A 19,648-nucleotide genomic window follows, 5' to 3' on the forward strand; every position below is an offset into this window, starting at 1 on the left:
GCGGATTCATTGTTAGATTCATTCTTTATATGAGTTTAGTAAAGCGAGAGGAATGCATCCTTTCCCCACCAGAGTACTTTGCATTCTCGCCCGAGAAGTGTTACTGATGTAAAAATGAATACCAAGAGAAAATGAACTATATTCCTTGTAAATACCCTGTGCAACGAGCCCAAGATACTCGATCTGTGTACACGTTTCTATCCTTGTGTTCAGAGTGTGTTTTAATCGTATTTTTTGCTGATATGGGAACAACATCTGTAAAAGATATCTATCGATATGGTTAAAAATATGTATGATACAAAATATATAAAACTGTTTCCTTATAAACTGGTCTGTTTATAAAAGAACTAAAATTCTGACTTCATCACAGATTACCAACGAGAAGACCTGCTTACACTGTGTTGGGCTTAGAGAAGATTCACCTCCTAGAAATAGTAAACAACTGAAAATTAGGGCCTGGGTGTGCGAAGGGTGGGATAGCACTGTCCGATGGGTAAATTTATTGTATGACAGCATTGACTTATCCACTGGGAAAGGATTTATCCATCGGATAGCGCTATTCACACTTTGCACTGACTTCGGGGCTGTTATGATGATGGTGAGGATGATGGTGATGATGATGATGGTGGTGGTGATTGTGTGGTGATAAAGGTGAATAATGATGATACTAATGCTAATAACGGTGATGATGGGATAACACTTTACACCTGCAGTATACAGTATAATTAACCAAGTGCCAAATCTTCACTGATTATTTCTTGGTGTGTTCAAAACATACTTACGTCATTTTCGTGTGAATATACTAGTTTTAGTGAACAGCGAGCTCTTTTCGGTGTTAAATGAAGTTGATTATCTCCTTGCTATAAAGAGGATTGACAATAACATTAGAACATACTACTAGTTATACAATAATTTCCTGTGGCATACAATGGAATATCCTACGAGTCATGAATTATATCTTCTAGTATAGAGGTTTTGCACCATCACGTGCCGGCGCCCATAATACTGCTTGGACTGCCTGTGGTTAGATGTCAGAACAATAAAATCCCTTTCCTCTCGGGAGTTTTATGCTTTCTCGTTTAAAATGATTGTGTTGTTTCTGCCATCCAACATGGCTACCGTCACGTGATGGTGCAAAAACTCTATATACCAGAGCCTTCAGGAAAGTATGTTTCCTAAGAAAATCCAAGTGACAAGTGGGATATTCCATGGTGTGCCACGAGAAAACATTGTATAACAGTATTATATACAAGTGACAAGTGGGTTATTCCATGGTGTGCCACGAGAAAACATTGTATAACTATTATATACAAGTGACAAGTGGGATATTCCATGGTGTGCCACGAGAAAACATTGTATAACTATTACATACAAGTGGCAAGTGGGATTTTCCATTGTGTGCCATGAAAAAGCATTCATGACTATTTTATCCCACACCATTGAAAACACCTAGGAATTTAGACAAGAAATTCTCAAAACACCGCAATGCCTGATTGAAAGAAACTGTCGAACATACAACAGATTCCCTGCATTGGGATTGGCTGTTTAATAATAAGGGATAAATTCTGGCATACAGCAAGATTCCCTTTACTAACCACAGGGTTCACGCTTTATCTCAAACGCAAAATTCAAGGACTTTTTAAGGTCCAAAATTACGATTTTAAAGGACCATTTTGTCTCTGAATTTTTTCTTAATAATTCATAGAGACAAAAAAAATTATTTTATTGACTTCATTTTAACAATGACTTTAAAAGTTTTGAAGCTCAGCACGAGTTACCAACGCCTTGCCGTCATTGGAGCTACAAGAACGTTACAATTTGAAGGAGTATTCCAGGAGTATCCAGCAACATTGCTATTTTCAAGGGCTTTTCGAGTGCACTTGAAAATGAGTTTTCAATTCCAGGGCTTTTCAAGGATTTCAAGGAGTACCACGAACCCTGTAACCATTTCATTTTTTCTCACCTCTGGATTATATGCGTCGCTGACACAAACAGTTTTGATTTAAATATAAGTATATAATACATTTTGCTACAGTCCTCACCTCCTTTAGTCGAGTCGTTTTCTCTGTTGTTGCTTTTTCCAGTTCTTGTAATTTGACATTTTTCTTCGATGAGTTTCCTCTTTGCGATCTCGACTCGGAGATTTCATTATCAGAGGAAAAAACATCACTCATTGAAGACGAAACGTCTGATAACATACTTCTCTTTCGACTACTGCTACTGTTCTTGATATCTGACATCTTAATAGACGGAGACGTGGATCGATTATTTGTCTGATAACCTTCGCCAGTTTCGTCCTTACTTCTGTCACACGTCGCGTACGACATACGACTTGTTTCGAGTTTTGAATACGACTCTGGTAGATAGGAGTCTGAACTCAAAGATGCCTGAAATGATTGACCCTGTGAAAGTACAAAATCTCCTTCAGCAATATGAGAACAACTACCTGTGTCTGAAAGACTTAGTTCATTGCCTTGTAAGATAGAATCTTTCTTGGTTCGGGGTTTCTTTGAGCGACAGTAGATTCGTATCCTGGCAGACGATGTTTTATCGCGGTGATATTCAGTTCGTTCCCTGGATTCAACAGCATCACTATCTCTACTGTCAGCCATGCCACCTTCAAGGCACTCGTAACTTGTATCTTTTAATGCATCATTACTTTGGGAAGGATTTTCGTGAAATTCAATTGTATTTGAGTTTTGGGCTTTTATATTAACGATTTTCTCTGAACTCCTTTGATAGCGACGTTCATCAGGCGACGTAACTGGTATGTTAAAAGGAGCCACACCTTGTGTTTCGTTGGCCAATAAAAACTTCGTTCCCTCAGTCACTCGCGTGTTTCCCGCGGGTTGGTGTAACAGACTGCCATTTTTGTTTTCCAATATATTAGATGGAATAGGTAAAGCGTTTTCCTCGATCTTTAGTGAAACGGATTTTTGCCCTATTTTCTGAGTGCTGTTTCTGCCACCCTGCAACACAGAACCCTGCGTGGCTTGAGTTTCAGTAGTTTGTCTCTCTGATATTCCTTGATTTAGATGTCGCTTGGTGTCTTCTTTATCAATTGAATTACTTCTACCATAATTTACCAGAGGGACAACTCGCCCCACAGGAGGGGTGCTAGTCCGTTTTGGTACCAGGGAGTTTTTGCCTCTTGTTCCGCAATGGAGTAGGTCAAGAGACGAGAGGTGCTGTCGACGAATATCATCATCGATGTTTGGACGGTATGTGTACTGAGATGGAGTCAGAAGTATTCCTGAACGACGAGTTTCTGATCGACCTTGGAGCTCGTCTTCTGTTGTTAAGAATTCCGCGAAAGGGAAGTGAGAGGCAAGAAATGGATGAGATGCTGCTTGTACTGGGGTCAAACGGTTGTCTACAACAAAGAAAAATACAAGAAAACCTTGCTTAATAAGAGAAATTAAAAAGGAGAAAAATGAAACGTGAGGGCAGTATAAATGGCGGAAGTTCTTGCACGCAACAACAAAATTGCCTCAGTCCTGTGTCTATCTCTGCGGCTGTTGCAAGCTCGCTGTCGGCAAAAGTAGAAAGAAGATCTTCTGTAATGTTGCACACGACTGAAAAATTAGACCATGTGTACACTTCTATGAGTGTTGCGCACAACATTACCAGCAACGTTAGCGAAGTATATAATCGAGATCCGAGTACTTCTGCAACGTTGCTGGCAATTAACGATGCAATGTTTTCAGCCATTCAACCAATAGTCCCATAATGTTGAGAGTTTGGGGCTCGATTTGTTTCATAAAGCTTGGGTGTAATATTTTCCTATTTTGAAAACATGATTTATTCCCTTTTTATTCTCATTTGCCTTATCATGCTCAACCGTTAAACAAAGAATTGATACTCGAGCTGTGGTCCGAAAATGGTAAAACATTAATCCCAAGGCAAAGAGGTCTAATTTTTTTGTTCAGTAGAAAAGTAATGCTACGGGAAAATTTAATGATATCGAAAAAAGGACGGTGAAAATAAAAACAACTCACTTGGATTATACTGCAGTAAACCAGAAAGAAAATTGGCGAAGGTAAAGTTTTTCATGTTGTGTAGTTTCTTCATTAATCTTGTTTCCAGGGATGGAACAAGTGGACCTGAGGCGTAATAGTATATATATATATATGTATTCAACTGGGTTCTCACACAGTTAGTAGATAATGCTCTATTAACTCTGGTTCTAATTTTAAAAGTGCTAAGAAATTTTATACGCAAAACCATTTGAAGTGTTACAGAAGCCTTTTGAAAGTCAGTCAAAAACGTTGCAGTAACCAATCGAAAGAAAGTCAAAATGTTGCAATAACCATTCGAAAGACAGTCAAATGTTTTCAAACCATTTGAAAGTCAGTCAAAATTTTGCGCAAACCATTTAAGAGTCATTCAAAATTTTGAAGAAACCATTTGAAAGTGAGCCAAAATGTTGCAGAAATCATTTGAATGACAGTCAAAAAGTTGCACAAACCATTTGAGAGCCAGTCAAAATGCTGCACAAACCATTTGAGAGTCATTCAAAAAGTTGCAGAAACCATTTGAAAGTCGATCAAAATGTTGCCCTTACCATTTGAGTGTTAGACCCTAGGTACCATTGAAAATAGAGACGAACTACTTACCTGATTTTGAGCTGATAAAACCAGCAAATTCGGAGTAAAATTTTCCAGACTGGAAAGGAATTCGTGGAAATGGGCCAAGTACAGATACCATCTGAAAAAGAGGACAACAACAGTTCTTAACACTCAAAGAATGAGTCAGTACAGGTTGACAACATGACTAACTACAGATATTCTCATTTTTACAAACCTCCTGTAAGATGCCCATCTTGCTTTGTTCCATGAACAGTGGCTCACCCAAGTAGAGCTAAGAAAAGAAGAATTTGGAAATTTGGATTAGTGTTCTGAAAGGGATAATATAGACATGATCCTGGGATAAAAGGAAAAGAAAACTAGTTATGCTATCACTATTCAGCAGCACAAATACAGAAGTGATGTAGCTCAACAGGGTCAAAGATGCCTCTGGCAGCAACTATGCAGTCCATGTATGACCCTGGAACATAGCACTAACCAGTTTGAATTAGGCGTAATAGCCCTCATCTGAAGGGTCAGAGAACCAACAAACTCAGCTAATATGCGGTGACTGGATTTCAAAAATTGGACTTCAGAGGAGAGAGGAGTGCATTTTACCAACAAGTCAGCTTGACTCCCCTCCTGATACTGGATAAGTTCCTCCTGATTCTCATGTGAAAACACCCTTGATCAAATGTTATGTCAAGTAGTAATGTGTAGACATCCAGAAAAATTGTTTGATTCATGTGTTTGTTTGTTTGTTTTGTGATTCCCGTGGGAACTCCTCACCTCAGCAACTATACAGCCTAAGGACCACATGTCTATCTCTGGTCCAAATGGAACTCCAAACATTACCTGGAAAAGAAAAACCTGATATTATGATGGTCAACATCTATGAAGGTGTAGGGAGTCTCTAATTTAAAAAAAAATAAACAGACAAATTAGCAACCTCTTTTAGATGGCTAGAAGGCTATAGAGAACAACACTATTACCTCTGGTGCACGGTAGAGTAAAGTTTGAAGCTCGAAGTTATCATAATACAGTGACATCTGAAACAAAACAAAATAGATCATATGGAGTGAAGAAGGATGATCTTCAATTGCATTCTTAAAGGTTTCTATACTTTAAAACCATAGACAATAGATCACTCACTTCTTGATGAACCCAGCGAATAGCATTCCCAAAATCAACAACCTTGATTCTCATTTTTCTACCTAGTACAAAGAATGTCACATTTAAGGAATACAAAACACACATGCATGTCTCTGTACTGTGATATAAAAACTCTGGGAGCTGTAGAGAATGAGGAAGAAGCAAGGTTAGGAAGGCAAGGCATAGCCAATTGTTTCTTTGGTTATCGAGTGCTCTACAGCTCCCAGAGTGTTAATATCACAAAACAGAGACATAAGCAGCTGTTTTATATTTCTTTTACAAGATATTTTTCCAAACCATTTTGTGCAACCTTGTCAATTTTTTGATACAAACACAGTAGCCAGCCAATCAGCTCGTGCTTTACATTTCAAATATTTTTTATGTTGCATCAAAAGAAACAGTGATTGAGCTCAAGTATGGTAACTTAATAGAATTAGTACCTGATTCAAGGAGAATGTTCTCTGGTTTCAGGTCTGCATGGATGACATTTTCTCTACAAGAAGATAAAAAACTGGGTTATTTTATGGACACATTTCTCGTTCCAACTGCTCACAAACCACTACTTAATAAATCAAAAAATGTTCGTAATGATTAACCTCCAATTTAACCTGTTTTGTAAGACTTCAGGGGTTGCATACTAAGGTATTATTTCAAAGGCCAATTGAATATTATCTTTGATAAATTGTATACCTTCATCAAATTAAGTTTATTATTATTATCATTGCAGTTACATAGCTCAATTAATGCCTATCATTTCAAAACTCAATGAAACCCCTGATAGCAGCTGTTTAAAATGCACATTGATAATCCCTACCTTTTGAGAAATCCCAATACTCCAAGAATCTATAAAACAAAATAAGAGTAATTACTCAAAAGTACTAACAATCTTTAAATTTATCCTTTCAATAAAAAACAAACAAACAAACCTGAGTGGTCACTTCTTTGAGCTTTTCAAAGATTTCATCCTGTTTGTGTAAATGAACAAGAAACACTTTAAAATTTTAGTTTTCAATTGAAAAGAAAGAAAAAAAGATGGACTAGAGAGAAGACTAAAAGAATGACTTTTTAGGAAAATAACTAACCTCAGAATCAAGTTCTGTTCTCTATAAAACACAATATGTAACAAAAATATAAATGACATTAATGACAATAATAACAATGATATTCTGCAAATAGTTACAAGCTGCACGCTGAAATTTAGTTTTTCACTGCCATCAATCAAAAACATTAGTTGGTACCTTTTATGTTATTGACTGGTGGCACTAAAAAAAAACAATTTTGCAACAAGCTGTTGAAATACACACACAGTAAAAGAAGCCATCCAAATTAGACTCCACCCCAACAACATCAATATGGACAGCAGAATTGAGAAGCATGGATACCGACCATTCAAAATCACTCAGTCACGCCCACCAGGCACAGCTAATCACAACCCTGGCGCGATTCTCAAAGGAGCCAGACTGGCAGACTGACAATCTTCAAGTCTACACCATTGCCTGATGACTAGCATTAGGGGTTGAAACTTCGCAGTCCACCTAACTGCCACAACCCATGCAAAGAATTATTATTCTCAAGAGAATATTGGAATCATTACACCAGAGGTCTATGGCAGTATAATGTCCCACTAATATGACAACTATACTCTAATACAATGTGATAAAAGAATACAAACCTGAAAGTATTGATGTAAAGGTTTTGGGTGAAGAAGCTCAAATGCCATACAATAATGATCATCATATATAAACGTATTCTGAAATGGAAATGAAAATAATTCAATAAAAAATGGGGGGGGGGGGGGAGGGGATATAGGAGCATATAAAAAGTATAAGAAAATATTTAAAAAATTATATATACAAAATGTGGAAAGACATAAAAGATATAGGAACATGACTGACTGACTTGCTGGCTGGCTGGCTGGCTTGCTGTCTGGCTGTCTGGCTGGCTGACTGACCGACCGACTGACTGACTGACTGATCGACTGACCGACTGACTGATTGAATACACACATTAACTAAGCTTTTTCATTTATAATACAAAATTAGTCCTACCAATAATCGTATAATCCTTGAGACTTTCAATGGATCAGCTCTGTTAAGCTGCTGGATGCAATCAGCTTCCTAAGATATGCAACCAAAAAGATTATACAGCTTTAGAGTAGAATTAACAGCGCACACAACTGTCATACTAGACAGGTTAAGCAAAGTCCACAGCTAAAATTAATGGCTTGTCTACATTGCAGGGCTTAAAATGTCCGGCCAGAACTGGGACCGGTCCAGTAAAACTTTTGCCTTGCTGGTCATTTCAACAAATCAGAAATGAGATATGACTAAGCTCAAACTAATTTGGCCTGTGATCATGACTGGTAACTGATAGGCCATTATCTTAAGCCCTGCATTGCCTAATAATTGTCTGTTATTCACTGCAAGACAGATTTCAGTTTATCCAATCAGGACTATACTTAAGGAATATAAAAATTGTCTCTAACTGTGATATAAACATGCTGGGAGCTGTAGAGCAAGGGAGAAGCAAGCTTAGGAACACAAGGCGTAGCTGAGTGTTTCTCTTGCTTTCTGAGTGCTCTACATCTCCCAAAGTGTTTATATCACGGTACAAAGACATAAGCAGACATTTTATATTGCTTTTATAAAATATTTTTGAGCAATTTTGCACAAGCATGTCTATGTCCTCTGATATAAACACTGTAGCCAACCAATCAGTGCACGCATTATATCTCAAATATTATATACATATATACACATATATATATATATACACACACACACACACACACACACACACATATATATATATATATATATATATACTTCTTGTATCTGTGATGAATTAACTGTTTGGAAAAAAAAAATAAAACCATTCTTCAACTTACCTGAGCACCAAGGGTTTTGTAGTCTAAATTCATAATTTTGATGGCAACTACTTGTTTGGTAGGATGGTGAAGATCCTAATAAAATGAAAGGAAGGAAATAAGGGAATTGAAAAATGAAAGTGGTAATAAAAAACCCAAAACACACATAAAGATTACTGTCAGGACACATTAACTGGGAAAACTTGATGTGATAACGACTGCCAAAGGCAGGAGCATGTAGTGAAAGGCGGCCCACCAAAAAGTCTTACTGAGACCCTAGGAAGTGCAATTTCAAATGTTTTGAGGGGCATTTTTTCAACATATTTATTGCATTGGCTATTGATATTTTAAATAGCCAAAAGTAATTTAAGATATGGTAGCAAATCCTAACAAAAACAAATAGAATTACCTCTGCAGCAACCAGTATTGAAGACTGTCCACTACCGATGAGGTGTAAAACTTTATATCTCCCAGCAAGGTTGGGAACTGAAAATAATACAAAAACCTTTAAAATAATGCTTTTCTAGAAATTATAGAATTATTTTATATTTTATAAATTAGGTATTAAAAATTATTATTGTTATGTACCTGGCTTGGAGTGGATGATTCCATTCTCATTTTCTTTAGGACGTTCTTTAGCTAAAACAATAAATTGTGTATCATTAAATACAGTATTTCAGGTGAAGTATACTCACTTATTTTATACCCTCTCTAATCCAAGGGGGGAGTGAAATAAAACCTTTTTAAGACACTTTTTAATAAGGAATACAATTCTATACTTTTGAAGAGTCAAATGTGTGTTATAAAAGGGCGAGTTTTTGTAGAAGGATATTAATTTATCAACTGAAAAGCAAGTGCTCCATATTTTCTTTTGGGAGAGATTAGAATTGCTAAATATTTTTCAGCCCACTTAACCACATTGTACATGATGACCAGCTAAAAGAGGGAAATACCTGACTATTTAAAGAGTTTTATAACATAAACCTGAAAAAGAGGACAGGGGCAGAGGAGCACCCTAAAAGTGTGTGTGTGGGGGGGCTAAGATTGGAAAATATACTAGTCAAGGATGGGGAAAACATTGGAAAATATAAGAGACTAGTCTGGAGAAAGGGAAAAAGTCTGTCCCACCCCCTCTGTTGCCCCTGGAGGACTAGACAAGTCTGACAAATCTCCGTCTTTGCCAAATGTTTGATTGATCTTTACTATGAGTCTTGCTAATATTTTGACTCTTACTTTTTATATCCTTCTTGCTGTTTGATAACTGTGAAAACAAATCTTTTAGTCCACCAACTAGACGTGATGCAACAAATCGTTCCGGTGGTACACGCTTTGGATAATCAGAGTTATAATACCTGGAATCAAACGACAAATAAGCTTAGTAATAAGACTACTTACCAAAGGTTTGCTTGAAGCAAAAAGACGAGCTTTCATAAAACTCATGTGATCATGACGAGCATATATAAGTTTAATTAAATTAACACTTGATGAATCGTATCTCAAAATAAGACTACAGCAGCTTACATGTAACACAACATAGAAAAATATATTGCACATATTTTTCAAAGCAAAAAGCACAATTATCACTAAAGAGTGAAGTAACAAAATCAGGTTTGGAAATTGTGAACACGAATCAAACGTTTCTCCTTTCAAGTAAGAACTTCAAAGTTCTCCACAGTTATTTTTACTAAACGATGTAACTTACCCTTTGATTGGCCTGAAAGCTCCACAAGTTCTTTTGCTCCTGGCATTTAGTCCTTCCATTCCTCATAAAGGAGAAGTTTTCGTTTTTCATTGGAGGTTTTCATTCTTTGTTCAACGATGTTGTTTGACCGCCATTTTTTCGTATTAGTACCTAGGCTCCCGATTTATTAGCTAACCTTAATGCACAGGGATCCCAAACAGATGTCCATTGTGTTGGAGGATTGGGAAAAAGGAATAAAAGAGGACAAAGAAAAAGAAAAAATTTAAAGAAAAACACTGAGTAATGAATAAGAACATACCTTTATCTCCTTGAAGATTATTATGTTATTATCTATCAACGGTGACGAAAAAAGGAGAATCTATTAGATAGATTGTCGGATGGCTGTACGGGGGTAAGGGTTTGACGACCCTCCATTCTTTGATTTGAGGATGACTAAGAACAGTGCTTTTTACTTGGGGCGTCTGTCTCACAAATTACAAAGTTCCTCCTTAAGAAAAGAAAACCACCCCTTGCTTTCATTTTAGTCAACCTGGAATTCACGAATCTTTATACAATTTTAGTGCTAGCTATTTTCATGTATCACGCACTTATTTTACCCTAATCACGCGTCACGCTGTCTCACCCTGTCACCTCATGGGTACTCCTGTTTGGTTTCGGTTTTAGCAAGCAGAGGTTTGATATGAGTTTCCTGTTGATGTCAAATCCTAAGCGCGTGACATATTCATGCCATCACTGACGGTGCTGAAGGAGTACCGCAATATAGCTGTCCAGACTGTCACTTCTCTAAACAGAAAAACTATTTCTACTGGACCTTCTATTGCTTTATTTTCACAAGGTGATTAATCTTCACAAGAGGTAAATGCCATATATACTTATTTGAATTGAGTGTAGCCTATCTACTCATCTTGGTCTTATCCGAGCATTACTCTCTTAATCGGAACTCTACGTTGACACTACTTTCAGTTTCTAAGCATTAACTTGACAACAAAACTTTTCATCGCCATTTTTTGTGTTTATTTGCTTTCTATCCCGTGTGTCATCGAGTAGAATACAGTTTCCTCTTTTCTTGCTTCGTAACGAGTGAAAAATATTTACCCAACCAAGCTGCTTTACCAACCCTTCGCGTCTAGTCAAAGGCATTCAGCTTTCCTCATGATCTGTGACCCAACAAATCCTACCAAGGGAATTTCCTAATGATTAGAAAGATCAACTTCTGCCGCGAAAGTTGGTCTTTAATAATCAAATGAATCGAGTTCGTTTATTATTTCTAGGAAAGCATGTTTTTATGTTAAAATTTTGGTGTTTAATAATTTATTGGGTTTGTGATAAATTTCGAAGATTTTTCGTGGTCTTCTTTGCGGTGACCTGATTACCAACAATGAGTATTGACATCAGAGGCTGTGCCCATAAGAATGGGGCGAAAATATAATTAACAAAATGTTTTTAAAATGGATTGATTGATGTTTTCCAGATGGTCATATCTTATTGTTTGAGTGTTTTTAACCATTCTTCGCTGCGATTCAACGCTAACATTTTATAACTCAAAACAATAGCATTTTAAAAGTTTTCTCTGTTTCGAGTCATGTTAAAAAGGTTTGTGCAGCTCTAGTTTCTAAAAAAAAAAATACCAAAATTTTTTACACTATCTTTTGCTTAGTGTTGAGTCAGTGAGTAAAACGGAATAGGAGAATAAAGAAGAAGGAAAGCAAAGCAAAGCAAAGGAAAGACTCTATCAGCTCTCGTGATGTCAAGCTAACCAAACAGACGCGCCAATAATTGAAATAACTCAAATTGATGTTTACTTTCCGTTCCTTCATTTTGATATAGAATTACCAACCACGATGACCACAGCAGAAGAAGTCGAACAGATTATCAAAAGGATTGATGCCCATCCCGGAGTCATAGGATCGATAATCACTAATGCTGAAGGTGTTGCTATACGTTCTACACTGGACAACACCACCACACAACTCTATCTGGCAAACTGCCTCAGTTTGGCCCAAATGGCGCGCTGTTCAATCAGGGATCTCGACCCGTTGAACGACCTGAAATTCTTACGCGTTCGTTCGAGAAAATTCGAGATTATGATAGCACCAGAGAACGACTACTCATTGATTGTTATTCAAAATAATGAAGGAGAGAAGTGATGGATAAACAGAATCTACAAGAAAACTCAGTGCTAGTTGTAAATCATGGGAAAGAGAGGAAAAAAGAAAGGAAAAAACCTAAACCCCCATGTCATTTACACTAGTACAAGTCCATTCTGTTCAGTAGTTCCTTAAATCTTTTGGAATTTTTTTAGAGCTCGAATTTCCATACTTTTTCCTTGGCTAGAAAGATAGAATGGAAATGGATTAACTCTTGAAAATTGTTCTTTCTTTCGTTTTTTTTTTAACTGAATGAATCTGTTTTGGTATTGAAAGAAGTTATTTTATTTTTGTGTGATCCCTTCCGCATTTTTAGGGGTGTGTAAATCAAGTTTAGTAAAGAATTTTTATGACGGCTAATGCTTTCCATTTAAAACTAGGTTTAATTCCCTTGAGAATAAGATTCTGTTGTAGTTGTATCCATATTCATGTGTTTTCTCATGTGAACCGTTAAACAAAGTAATGATACTCAAGGGAATGACACGTGGTCTGAAATGGGAAAACATTACGCCCAAGGTAAAGAGGTTTATACTGGAAGGCAATGTGTAGAGGAAATGTTCAGTGTTATGGCATGTCGTACAGGCGTGAACATGCTGTAGTTAGTACAATATGTCCCCCACTCGAAAGCTGTTCGAAAACTGCTCTAGTTGATGGAATATACTAATAATATCAATTCATTGTATTCTGTTGTCTTGGTTAATATAACGTGTTTTGACCTTGATGTATGATCGAAAGGAGTAAAATATAAGAATCAAAACGATAGAACGTTAGCACCCCGGTTAGCACATAGCTCAGAGGAGAAACTCCTGCGGTTGCCTGGCCTTTTATCTCGTGTCCCGAAGCGAGCATTGACCTTGCTCACGCGGCAGCCATATTGACTAGGGCAATAGATTTTCTCCTACGCGTGGCCTCGAATTCAAGTGCTCAAGAATAAATTTTCAACGTGTTTAACAAAAGCTTTTATTCGCCTGAGTAAGGCCGATTTGTCCGCCTTATTCCGTGTTCAGAATTCCGCTGCAGAATTATAATGACTGGCAACCACATGATAGCAATATACACTATTAAGATGGAGTATCTGTTCAATTCACTTGTGCGCATTCAGGACTTTATGGTCTGCTTTGAATCATGCGCATGTTAATAAGTGTTTTTATCATATAATTATCCATAAAATACCTATATTTCTCTTTGTCGAAAAACTGATATTTTCACGTGAGAGATCTTTTCAACACTCGAAGATAAAGTTCGTATCTCACCGCGCCCATGTAATATCCTCTATGTCTTTATTTTTTTGTAAACTTGAAGAAGACAAAAAGTGTTTTGAGTTTTCTTTATTTACATGTTAAAAAATATAATTAGTTGGTCGTACCAAGACTAAATTTACAAACTTAACACTAATACTAGTGAATTGCTTTACAAGCTCGATCCAAAACAACATTGATTTACATCTAGCTATCAAACATTACTTAAAAATAAAAATAAATCTACAAAACACCAAAGAAATCCTGCAATATTCCTTCAGATTAAAATTGAAGATGCTCTAACGTTTTTCTACAGATTAACAAAGTTTTAGTTGGAGACAGTTAATAGACCTATTCGGTTTTGTTTAAGCGATACTGCAAACTGTGGTTTAATGAAAGTCGTCCATTCTGTACCGTAACCGTGCTTGCAAGTTGCAGAGCAAATGTTGCTCGCATTATCACTCGACGCGCAACAAATTTGCATTGTTGTGCAAAGTAAAAACTCTAATCTTTGCGACAATAGAAATGTGCTGCGCGCGGAGCAATCTTGTACCCAGAGCCTGCGTTTCTCCTGGTCTGAAACTCAGGCTCTGGATACGAGATTGAGCGCGGAGTAAAAATGTTGCAACGTAACAATGTTTTGCGTTAAGTTGCGCAATGTTGTTGCCCGTATTACAACACCTTACCACTCATACCGATCAAATGCAATACAATCGATAAAGGAAGTATAAGAAGGGAAAAGACAGATTGCCGGAATAAAGAAAACAAGAAGAAAAAAGTAGGATGACATCATGAATCTTAAGTTGGCAAAATTATTTAATTCTTTTCATCGATTTAACTCTTTAAATAGATGAAAAGTGCTAGCTTGATTTCTTTTTGACGTCTTACAGCAGTAGTTTGTCCTATTTTGTTTCGCTCAGACATACTACCCATATGATATCGTGCCTACTCTTAACTGATTTTAAAAGCTTTAGTTTCAAATTTAGAATCTCAAAACAAGATCTTCTATGCTGAAGATTTGCCAACTTGTTTGAGGGAAAACAAATCTAGAGTAATTTTTCATTAACACATATCTTCTATCTTAAACATGGATCATAATGAACGATAGACGTTCATCCATGATCTAGGCGCTGATATGTCCGCAAAAAGCTCACAAACTCAAAAAAAGCGGGAAATTACAGGGCATTCGAAGTACTGTTAAATACGAGTTTCTGGTTGCAATAATAAAACTTAAAGGAATAGCTTGTTTTTGTACTATTTGGACTAATTCATAGATATTTTATCCTATTGTCTTGTGAACCTGGCCATATTCTGTCCAGTTCAGGACCATAAAAGATGACGTAATAGCGTCTTTTTATACTATTTTCCGCACATTTTATCTACATTAGCTCTTTTAACTACACATTGGGACATTTTTTGGAAGCGGAGACAACATGCCCTCAGACGACAGTGTGAGTACGCTCTTATTCAAGTGCGCGCCGATGTCTTTCTGAGCCTCTCTGTTCGAGGATCTCAGCTAGGAGTGCGCGCAGGAAAAAAGACGCTTTAGCACCGTCGTTTTGAAACCACGTCGTCTTTGCTACATTTGTCCAATGATAAGTTTTATAACAATGCTTTCTGAACACATCGAACGAAGAAAACAATATGTATAAAAATTTTGCTTGAAATGAAAGTTTTAAATTGAGGGAAGCAAAATGCTTTGTTTTCATCAATACTACATTTCGTAATTGCTCTTACTGGATAGTCTAAATGTAATTATTTTTGTGCAGGATACGACCTTAAGTCTTCTTTTGTTGGAGGGATTTATCAAAAGAAGATTGAGGTCGGTACTGCAAAACTAATTAATTTAAGGATATTCTTTCAAATGGTAGAGCTGATTGGGCGTTAGAGAGAAACCATATTACGTAAAACTCAAATGGGTTCCTCTTTGAACCAATCAAAACAAAGGTATTTGCACACCAAACAATCACAATACGTAAACAAGGAAGCCATTTCAGTGCCACAGTTGCCATGGTTTCTCACTAGTACAAATCCACTCTAAAGCGAAAGTTTGAATTCTGGTAACGTGTGCAGGATAATATTGTCACTAAGCGGCAGAAACCCTTTCTGGGATTCATATATACCGTCTATTAGCTATTTAATCTCTGCTTGTCTCCATGGTTAATAGAGGGGGGCCTTCTAACTATGATGTCTCCAACGTGTGGGATTGTTAAATGTCCCGTCATAGTACCGTCTAGCAGTCTAATCTGGGACCGAAGGCATTTACTCTTGAATATTAAATTTATTATATTAAGAAGGCCATTATTATAGTAGTTAGGTTTTGGGTCTTTGAATTAAAAGCAAATGGCCAATGATTTCTTGTCCGTCCAAAAGCTGTTAAGTTATAACAATCTGGGCGCGTAACACTTGAATGGTTAAGAATATATTCTATTGTTAATCAAATTGTTATCAGCTCACATATTATAAGCCACGTAAATCGGGTCCAATTGGTCTGCTAAGAAGCCATCCCTTAAGTGCATTCGTTGCTTTTCGCCTCGAGAGTTAATAGGTACGATCCCTGGGTCGACCACCACGACCACGCCCACGATCAGTTGGTGCTCGTCTAGGACTGCTGAGGTTACGAGGGGGACTACGTCGAGAGCCCTGCTTTCGTCAGCGTCTAGTTCTACTACTACAACCAGTAGATTAGTCCATGTAAACACAGCCCTGTCAGTGCAAAATAGAGGGACGACACACGGTCAACATATGAATATTTGATACTGATAGACAATGGAACATGATGATAAGAACAGAAGCAAGTGTACGAAACAATAGCAGCCATTAGAAACAGCATCGACAGCAGTAGCAGCAACAAGAACAAGAACGACAACAACAACAACAACAATAACGACAAAAGCCAACCTCAACAACAATACAAGCCGCACAATAATATAAAAAGCGACATTTTCAGAATATACTTCAAACTCGACCGGCCCAGTTATGCAACAGTAATGTATCAGGCAGAATCCTGGGCGCACAATCTACTATAATGATTATGAGTCAATACCATTATTGAGTACTTACGATTCACAGATGTGTTTGTGGCATCGAATAACAGTGTTCTCGATGTCAATAGGGTGGTATCTCATGCCTCGAAGCATCATGGTCTCTTCCAGGGACCCAACCACAAATAAAGCATCATGGCGAGCTATAGGAAAACAAATAGTACAAATAAATATTGATAATAAAATTCGTAAAATGCACAAGACTTCTGCGTTGAGTAATTCTTGGTTCGCAATTAAACTGAAAGACCAATCCGTGCCACAGATCCGCGCGTTTTAGATGCTAGTGCGGAGACCTCGCTCACCTCCGTCAGTTTGTGTAAAGTCCGTTCTCTTAATAAAACCAAGGTAGCCTGTCCTGGCATACGCAGTGTTTTGGTCACTTGTCGTCATATGTGCGTTAAATCGCTCGTCTAGCTGCTTATCATCACCAGCTGTGTAGTACCCTGCGCCATTATGAGGGCTGTTCACCCAGATCTGAAAACAGAAAATATAAATGAAAAAAAAAGCGCGCAAAGCTGAATCAAATTATCTACAACACTATCAACGTATATTTCTCGTATGCGAGAAAGTTTGTTAACCTTCGCATTAGAAAAAGAAGAAAAAAGGAAAGGAAAAGGAAGGAAAGCAAACACTATGTTTTGTTCATTCACACGTAAAAAATGCCCCTGTAGGACTGAATAGCCTGCATAGTGGTCCTCTGTTGAAGGCAAAACACGAGTAGGACCAACACTCTGGCTAATGCAGGGCTAAGTATTAAGAAAGTACATACCTCGCCAAGGTGTGAGTCAGCGCACATTCCACGTGTTTCTGGGTTTGCAATGACAACTTTTACCCCTGGTAAAATCTGGAACAAAGAAGAATAAAATAACTTGAAACAACAGCAAAACAGGGACAGTGATTCGAGAGCCTATCTTTTGAGTTAACCACGTACCTTGCCTGATTCCAGTAAACAAACACTATTAGGGCTTCCTCTCTCTACTATGGTCACACGGTCGTTCCTTAAAGCACGTGTATCCACGTAGACGTTAGTAGCTTCTGGAGTCGACGCACCCTGACAATTGACAATGTAACATATTAGTATATATATCACAAACTGATACTGACAATTCCCTTAGAATAGTGATACTCGGAGGGTATATTCGTATGAATGTCATGGACAGCGTGTTGGCATGCCGTTTTGTTTACACACATGTCGTCTGTTGTTATATTATTTCTCTTCCCCTTTTTCGTTCCTTCTCCTTCCCAACTTACGATGAGTTTGGGGAAATGGTACTTCTGACATTTGTGCAAGGGGTACAATCACCAACTCGAAATTCTAGATCTCCGCTATATTGTAAGGGTAAAGGTAAATTTACTTCGATCGCGCGGGGAATAGTTGCCCAATTCTCCCGAGCCAGGGATGCATGTATAAAGCACCCCCTCAGACTATCAGTGCTCCTTATTACGGGTACTTAAAACTAAAGCCTCACAGAACAGAGAGAAGTCGAAACAAATGTGGAGACAATGAGGGGTTAATATACTTGCGCGTGGGTTACCTGTGTACAAATAGCCACGTTCACTCGACATCCGAACGAGGTACTGACAGCTCGTGGTGATAAACCAAGACCAGAGAATAGATGACAAAAAGCTGTAGTCAAGGTGATCCTAGGTCTTTCTTCTGCTACTACCACACAGTTACGCACACAGGTCAGATTGATCCCTTTAGCCTAAAAGTAATCATTAAACACTTTAAGATCTCTAGGAAGCACTTCCCTATTGCAATAGGAAGACTGGTAAGAACGCGTCTGGCACAGATTTAAAAGGCATGACTACGAGACTGATAAAGGTCAGTAGTTCCAGCAAAAAACATAAGAGGGCTTTGAGGGAATTTTGCGAATGACACTACAGAACTTGGAAAAAATATTTAAAATATGCTTTCCAACTTCAAGAAACATAACCAGCCCTCCTTTGCCCCACTCTGGATCCGCCTCTGGCCAGTGAATTCTCCTCTAATGGTGTTTGGATCATCTCAACATGCAGTATCAGCCAATTTTTTCATAAGTGTGTTAGGATATTTGAGCGCACGCGTGAGTGTACGTGATGGAATAGCATAGGAGGGGGCTGGCTGTAAAAGTGCTGGAGGCGTCGGATACTGCAAATTTATGAAATATTTTTTTATTTACCTTGAGGGTAGGAATAGCTTGGCCGAGCCCTTTCGTACACAGATCCATTACGGGATACGAACAGAAGGTATCTCGAACTGAAATAACAAGACAGCTAGAATTGTTATAATATTAATGAATCTAAAACAGGAACACGTTTTTCTTCAGAAAGAGATATCAGTTGATCTAAACAAAAGCCTCTTTTTTTCCCTCTGCCAACGCATTTTCATCTCTTTTGCTGCATCGTAGGCGAACGAGAAAACTGGCACTTTCATGCCATTAAATAATAATAGCAGTTGGTGAATTTTTTATCAAACGTAACTTTTACACCGACCTTTATTTTGTGCCACTGCTGAAAGCCATAAAGCTGGGTTTGTCTCGAGATCTCCAGGTGGAATAAGGATCGTATGATGACCAGAATATACCCTTTATAAAGCGGACAACAGAAGTTAATAATAAAAGGTTACTGATAAGAGGTTAGTTATATGGGATTGGTGATGGTCGGTATATACAGGTCATTAGAGTCATTAGCAAATGCATGGTCGGTATAAACAGGTCATAAGAGTCATTAGCAAGTGCATGGTCGATAGGACCGGTGTTAGACAAGAATGATCCTCACCCTATCAGGCACCAGAGAGCAAAGCCAAGTCCACAGTATGGGTCCAGACAGATAGCAATGTCACGTGATGGGTACAGCTCACAGGCGAGTTTCATGGACCGACATAATGCAGTAACAGAAGCATGGGACATCTAGAGAATGCGTAGAGAATCGCTATTAGCATTGAAATATCTG

General features: G+C 37.8%; 2 protein-coding genes across 3 annotated transcripts in view; both read right to left on the reverse strand.

The window, feature by feature from the left end:
- Positions 1–5: 5 nt before the first annotated feature.
- On the reverse strand, positions 6–10,443 carry LOC116290059 (dual specificity tyrosine-phosphorylation-regulated kinase 4). The gene is made up of 20 exons (XM_031697041.2): positions 10,286–10,443; positions 9,817–9,935; positions 9,172–9,222; positions 8,993–9,069; positions 8,605–8,679; positions 7,766–7,834; positions 7,390–7,467; positions 6,800–6,820; positions 6,644–6,682; positions 6,532–6,560; positions 6,158–6,210; positions 5,718–5,779; positions 5,558–5,614; positions 5,355–5,420; positions 4,804–4,860; positions 4,617–4,707; positions 3,999–4,103; positions 2,043–3,373; positions 783–860; positions 6–425 (listed from the first exon to the last, which is right to left on the reverse strand). Exons 1-20 carry the CDS (start codon positions 10,342–10,344, stop codon positions 408–410), a joined length of 2,535 nt encoding a protein of 844 aa, XP_031552901.1. The 5' UTR covers positions 10,345–10,443; the 3' UTR covers positions 6–407.
- A 3,302-nt stretch (positions 10,444–13,745) lies between these two features.
- LOC116290062 (disco-interacting protein 2 homolog A) overlaps positions 13,746–19,648 on the reverse strand; it is a 28,945-nt gene continuing 23,042 nt past the window's right edge. For both annotated transcript variants that reach the window (XM_031697046.2, XM_089036526.1), the window contains exons 32-40: positions 19,475–19,605; positions 19,190–19,281; positions 18,877–18,953; positions 18,250–18,420; positions 17,646–17,765; positions 17,484–17,558; positions 17,017–17,188; positions 16,734–16,857; positions 13,746–16,376 (exon numbers count right to left, since the gene is read on the reverse strand). In XM_031697046.2, coding sequence (XP_031552906.2) covers positions 16,124–16,376; positions 16,734–16,857; positions 17,017–17,188; positions 17,484–17,558; positions 17,646–17,765; positions 18,250–18,420; positions 18,877–18,953; positions 19,190–19,281; positions 19,475–19,605 — 1,215 coding nt within the window. In that variant the 3' untranslated portion in view covers positions 13,746–16,123. The remainder of the gene's footprint in view (positions 16,377–16,733; positions 16,858–17,016; positions 17,189–17,483; positions 17,559–17,645; positions 17,766–18,249; positions 18,421–18,876; positions 18,954–19,189; positions 19,282–19,474; positions 19,606–19,648) is intronic.

Source organism: Actinia tenebrosa, unplaced genomic scaffold (assembly GCF_029948245.1).
Source record: "Actinia tenebrosa isolate PJP-AT-01 unplaced genomic scaffold, QUT_ActTen_1.0 PGA_scaffold4__44_contigs__length_22323623, whole genome shotgun sequence".
NCBI lineage: Eukaryota > Metazoa > Cnidaria > Anthozoa > Actiniaria > Actiniidae > Actinia > Actinia tenebrosa.

Bases quoted from the DNA above. Each gene is read 5' to 3' on its own strand.
- LOC116290059 (XM_031697041.2), bottom strand. From the start codon at position 10,344: ATGGAAGGACTAAATGCCAGGAGCAAAAGAACTTGTGGAGCTTTCAGG. The intron at 9,936-10,285 runs GTAAGTTACATC...GTTTGATTCCAG, and splicing joins GCTTTCAGGCCAATCAAAGG to GTATTATAACTCTGATTATC. The intron at 5,615-5,717 runs GTGAGTGATCTA...GTTTTGTTTCAG, and splicing joins TTCGCTGGGTTCATCAAGAA to ATGTCACTGTATTATGATAA.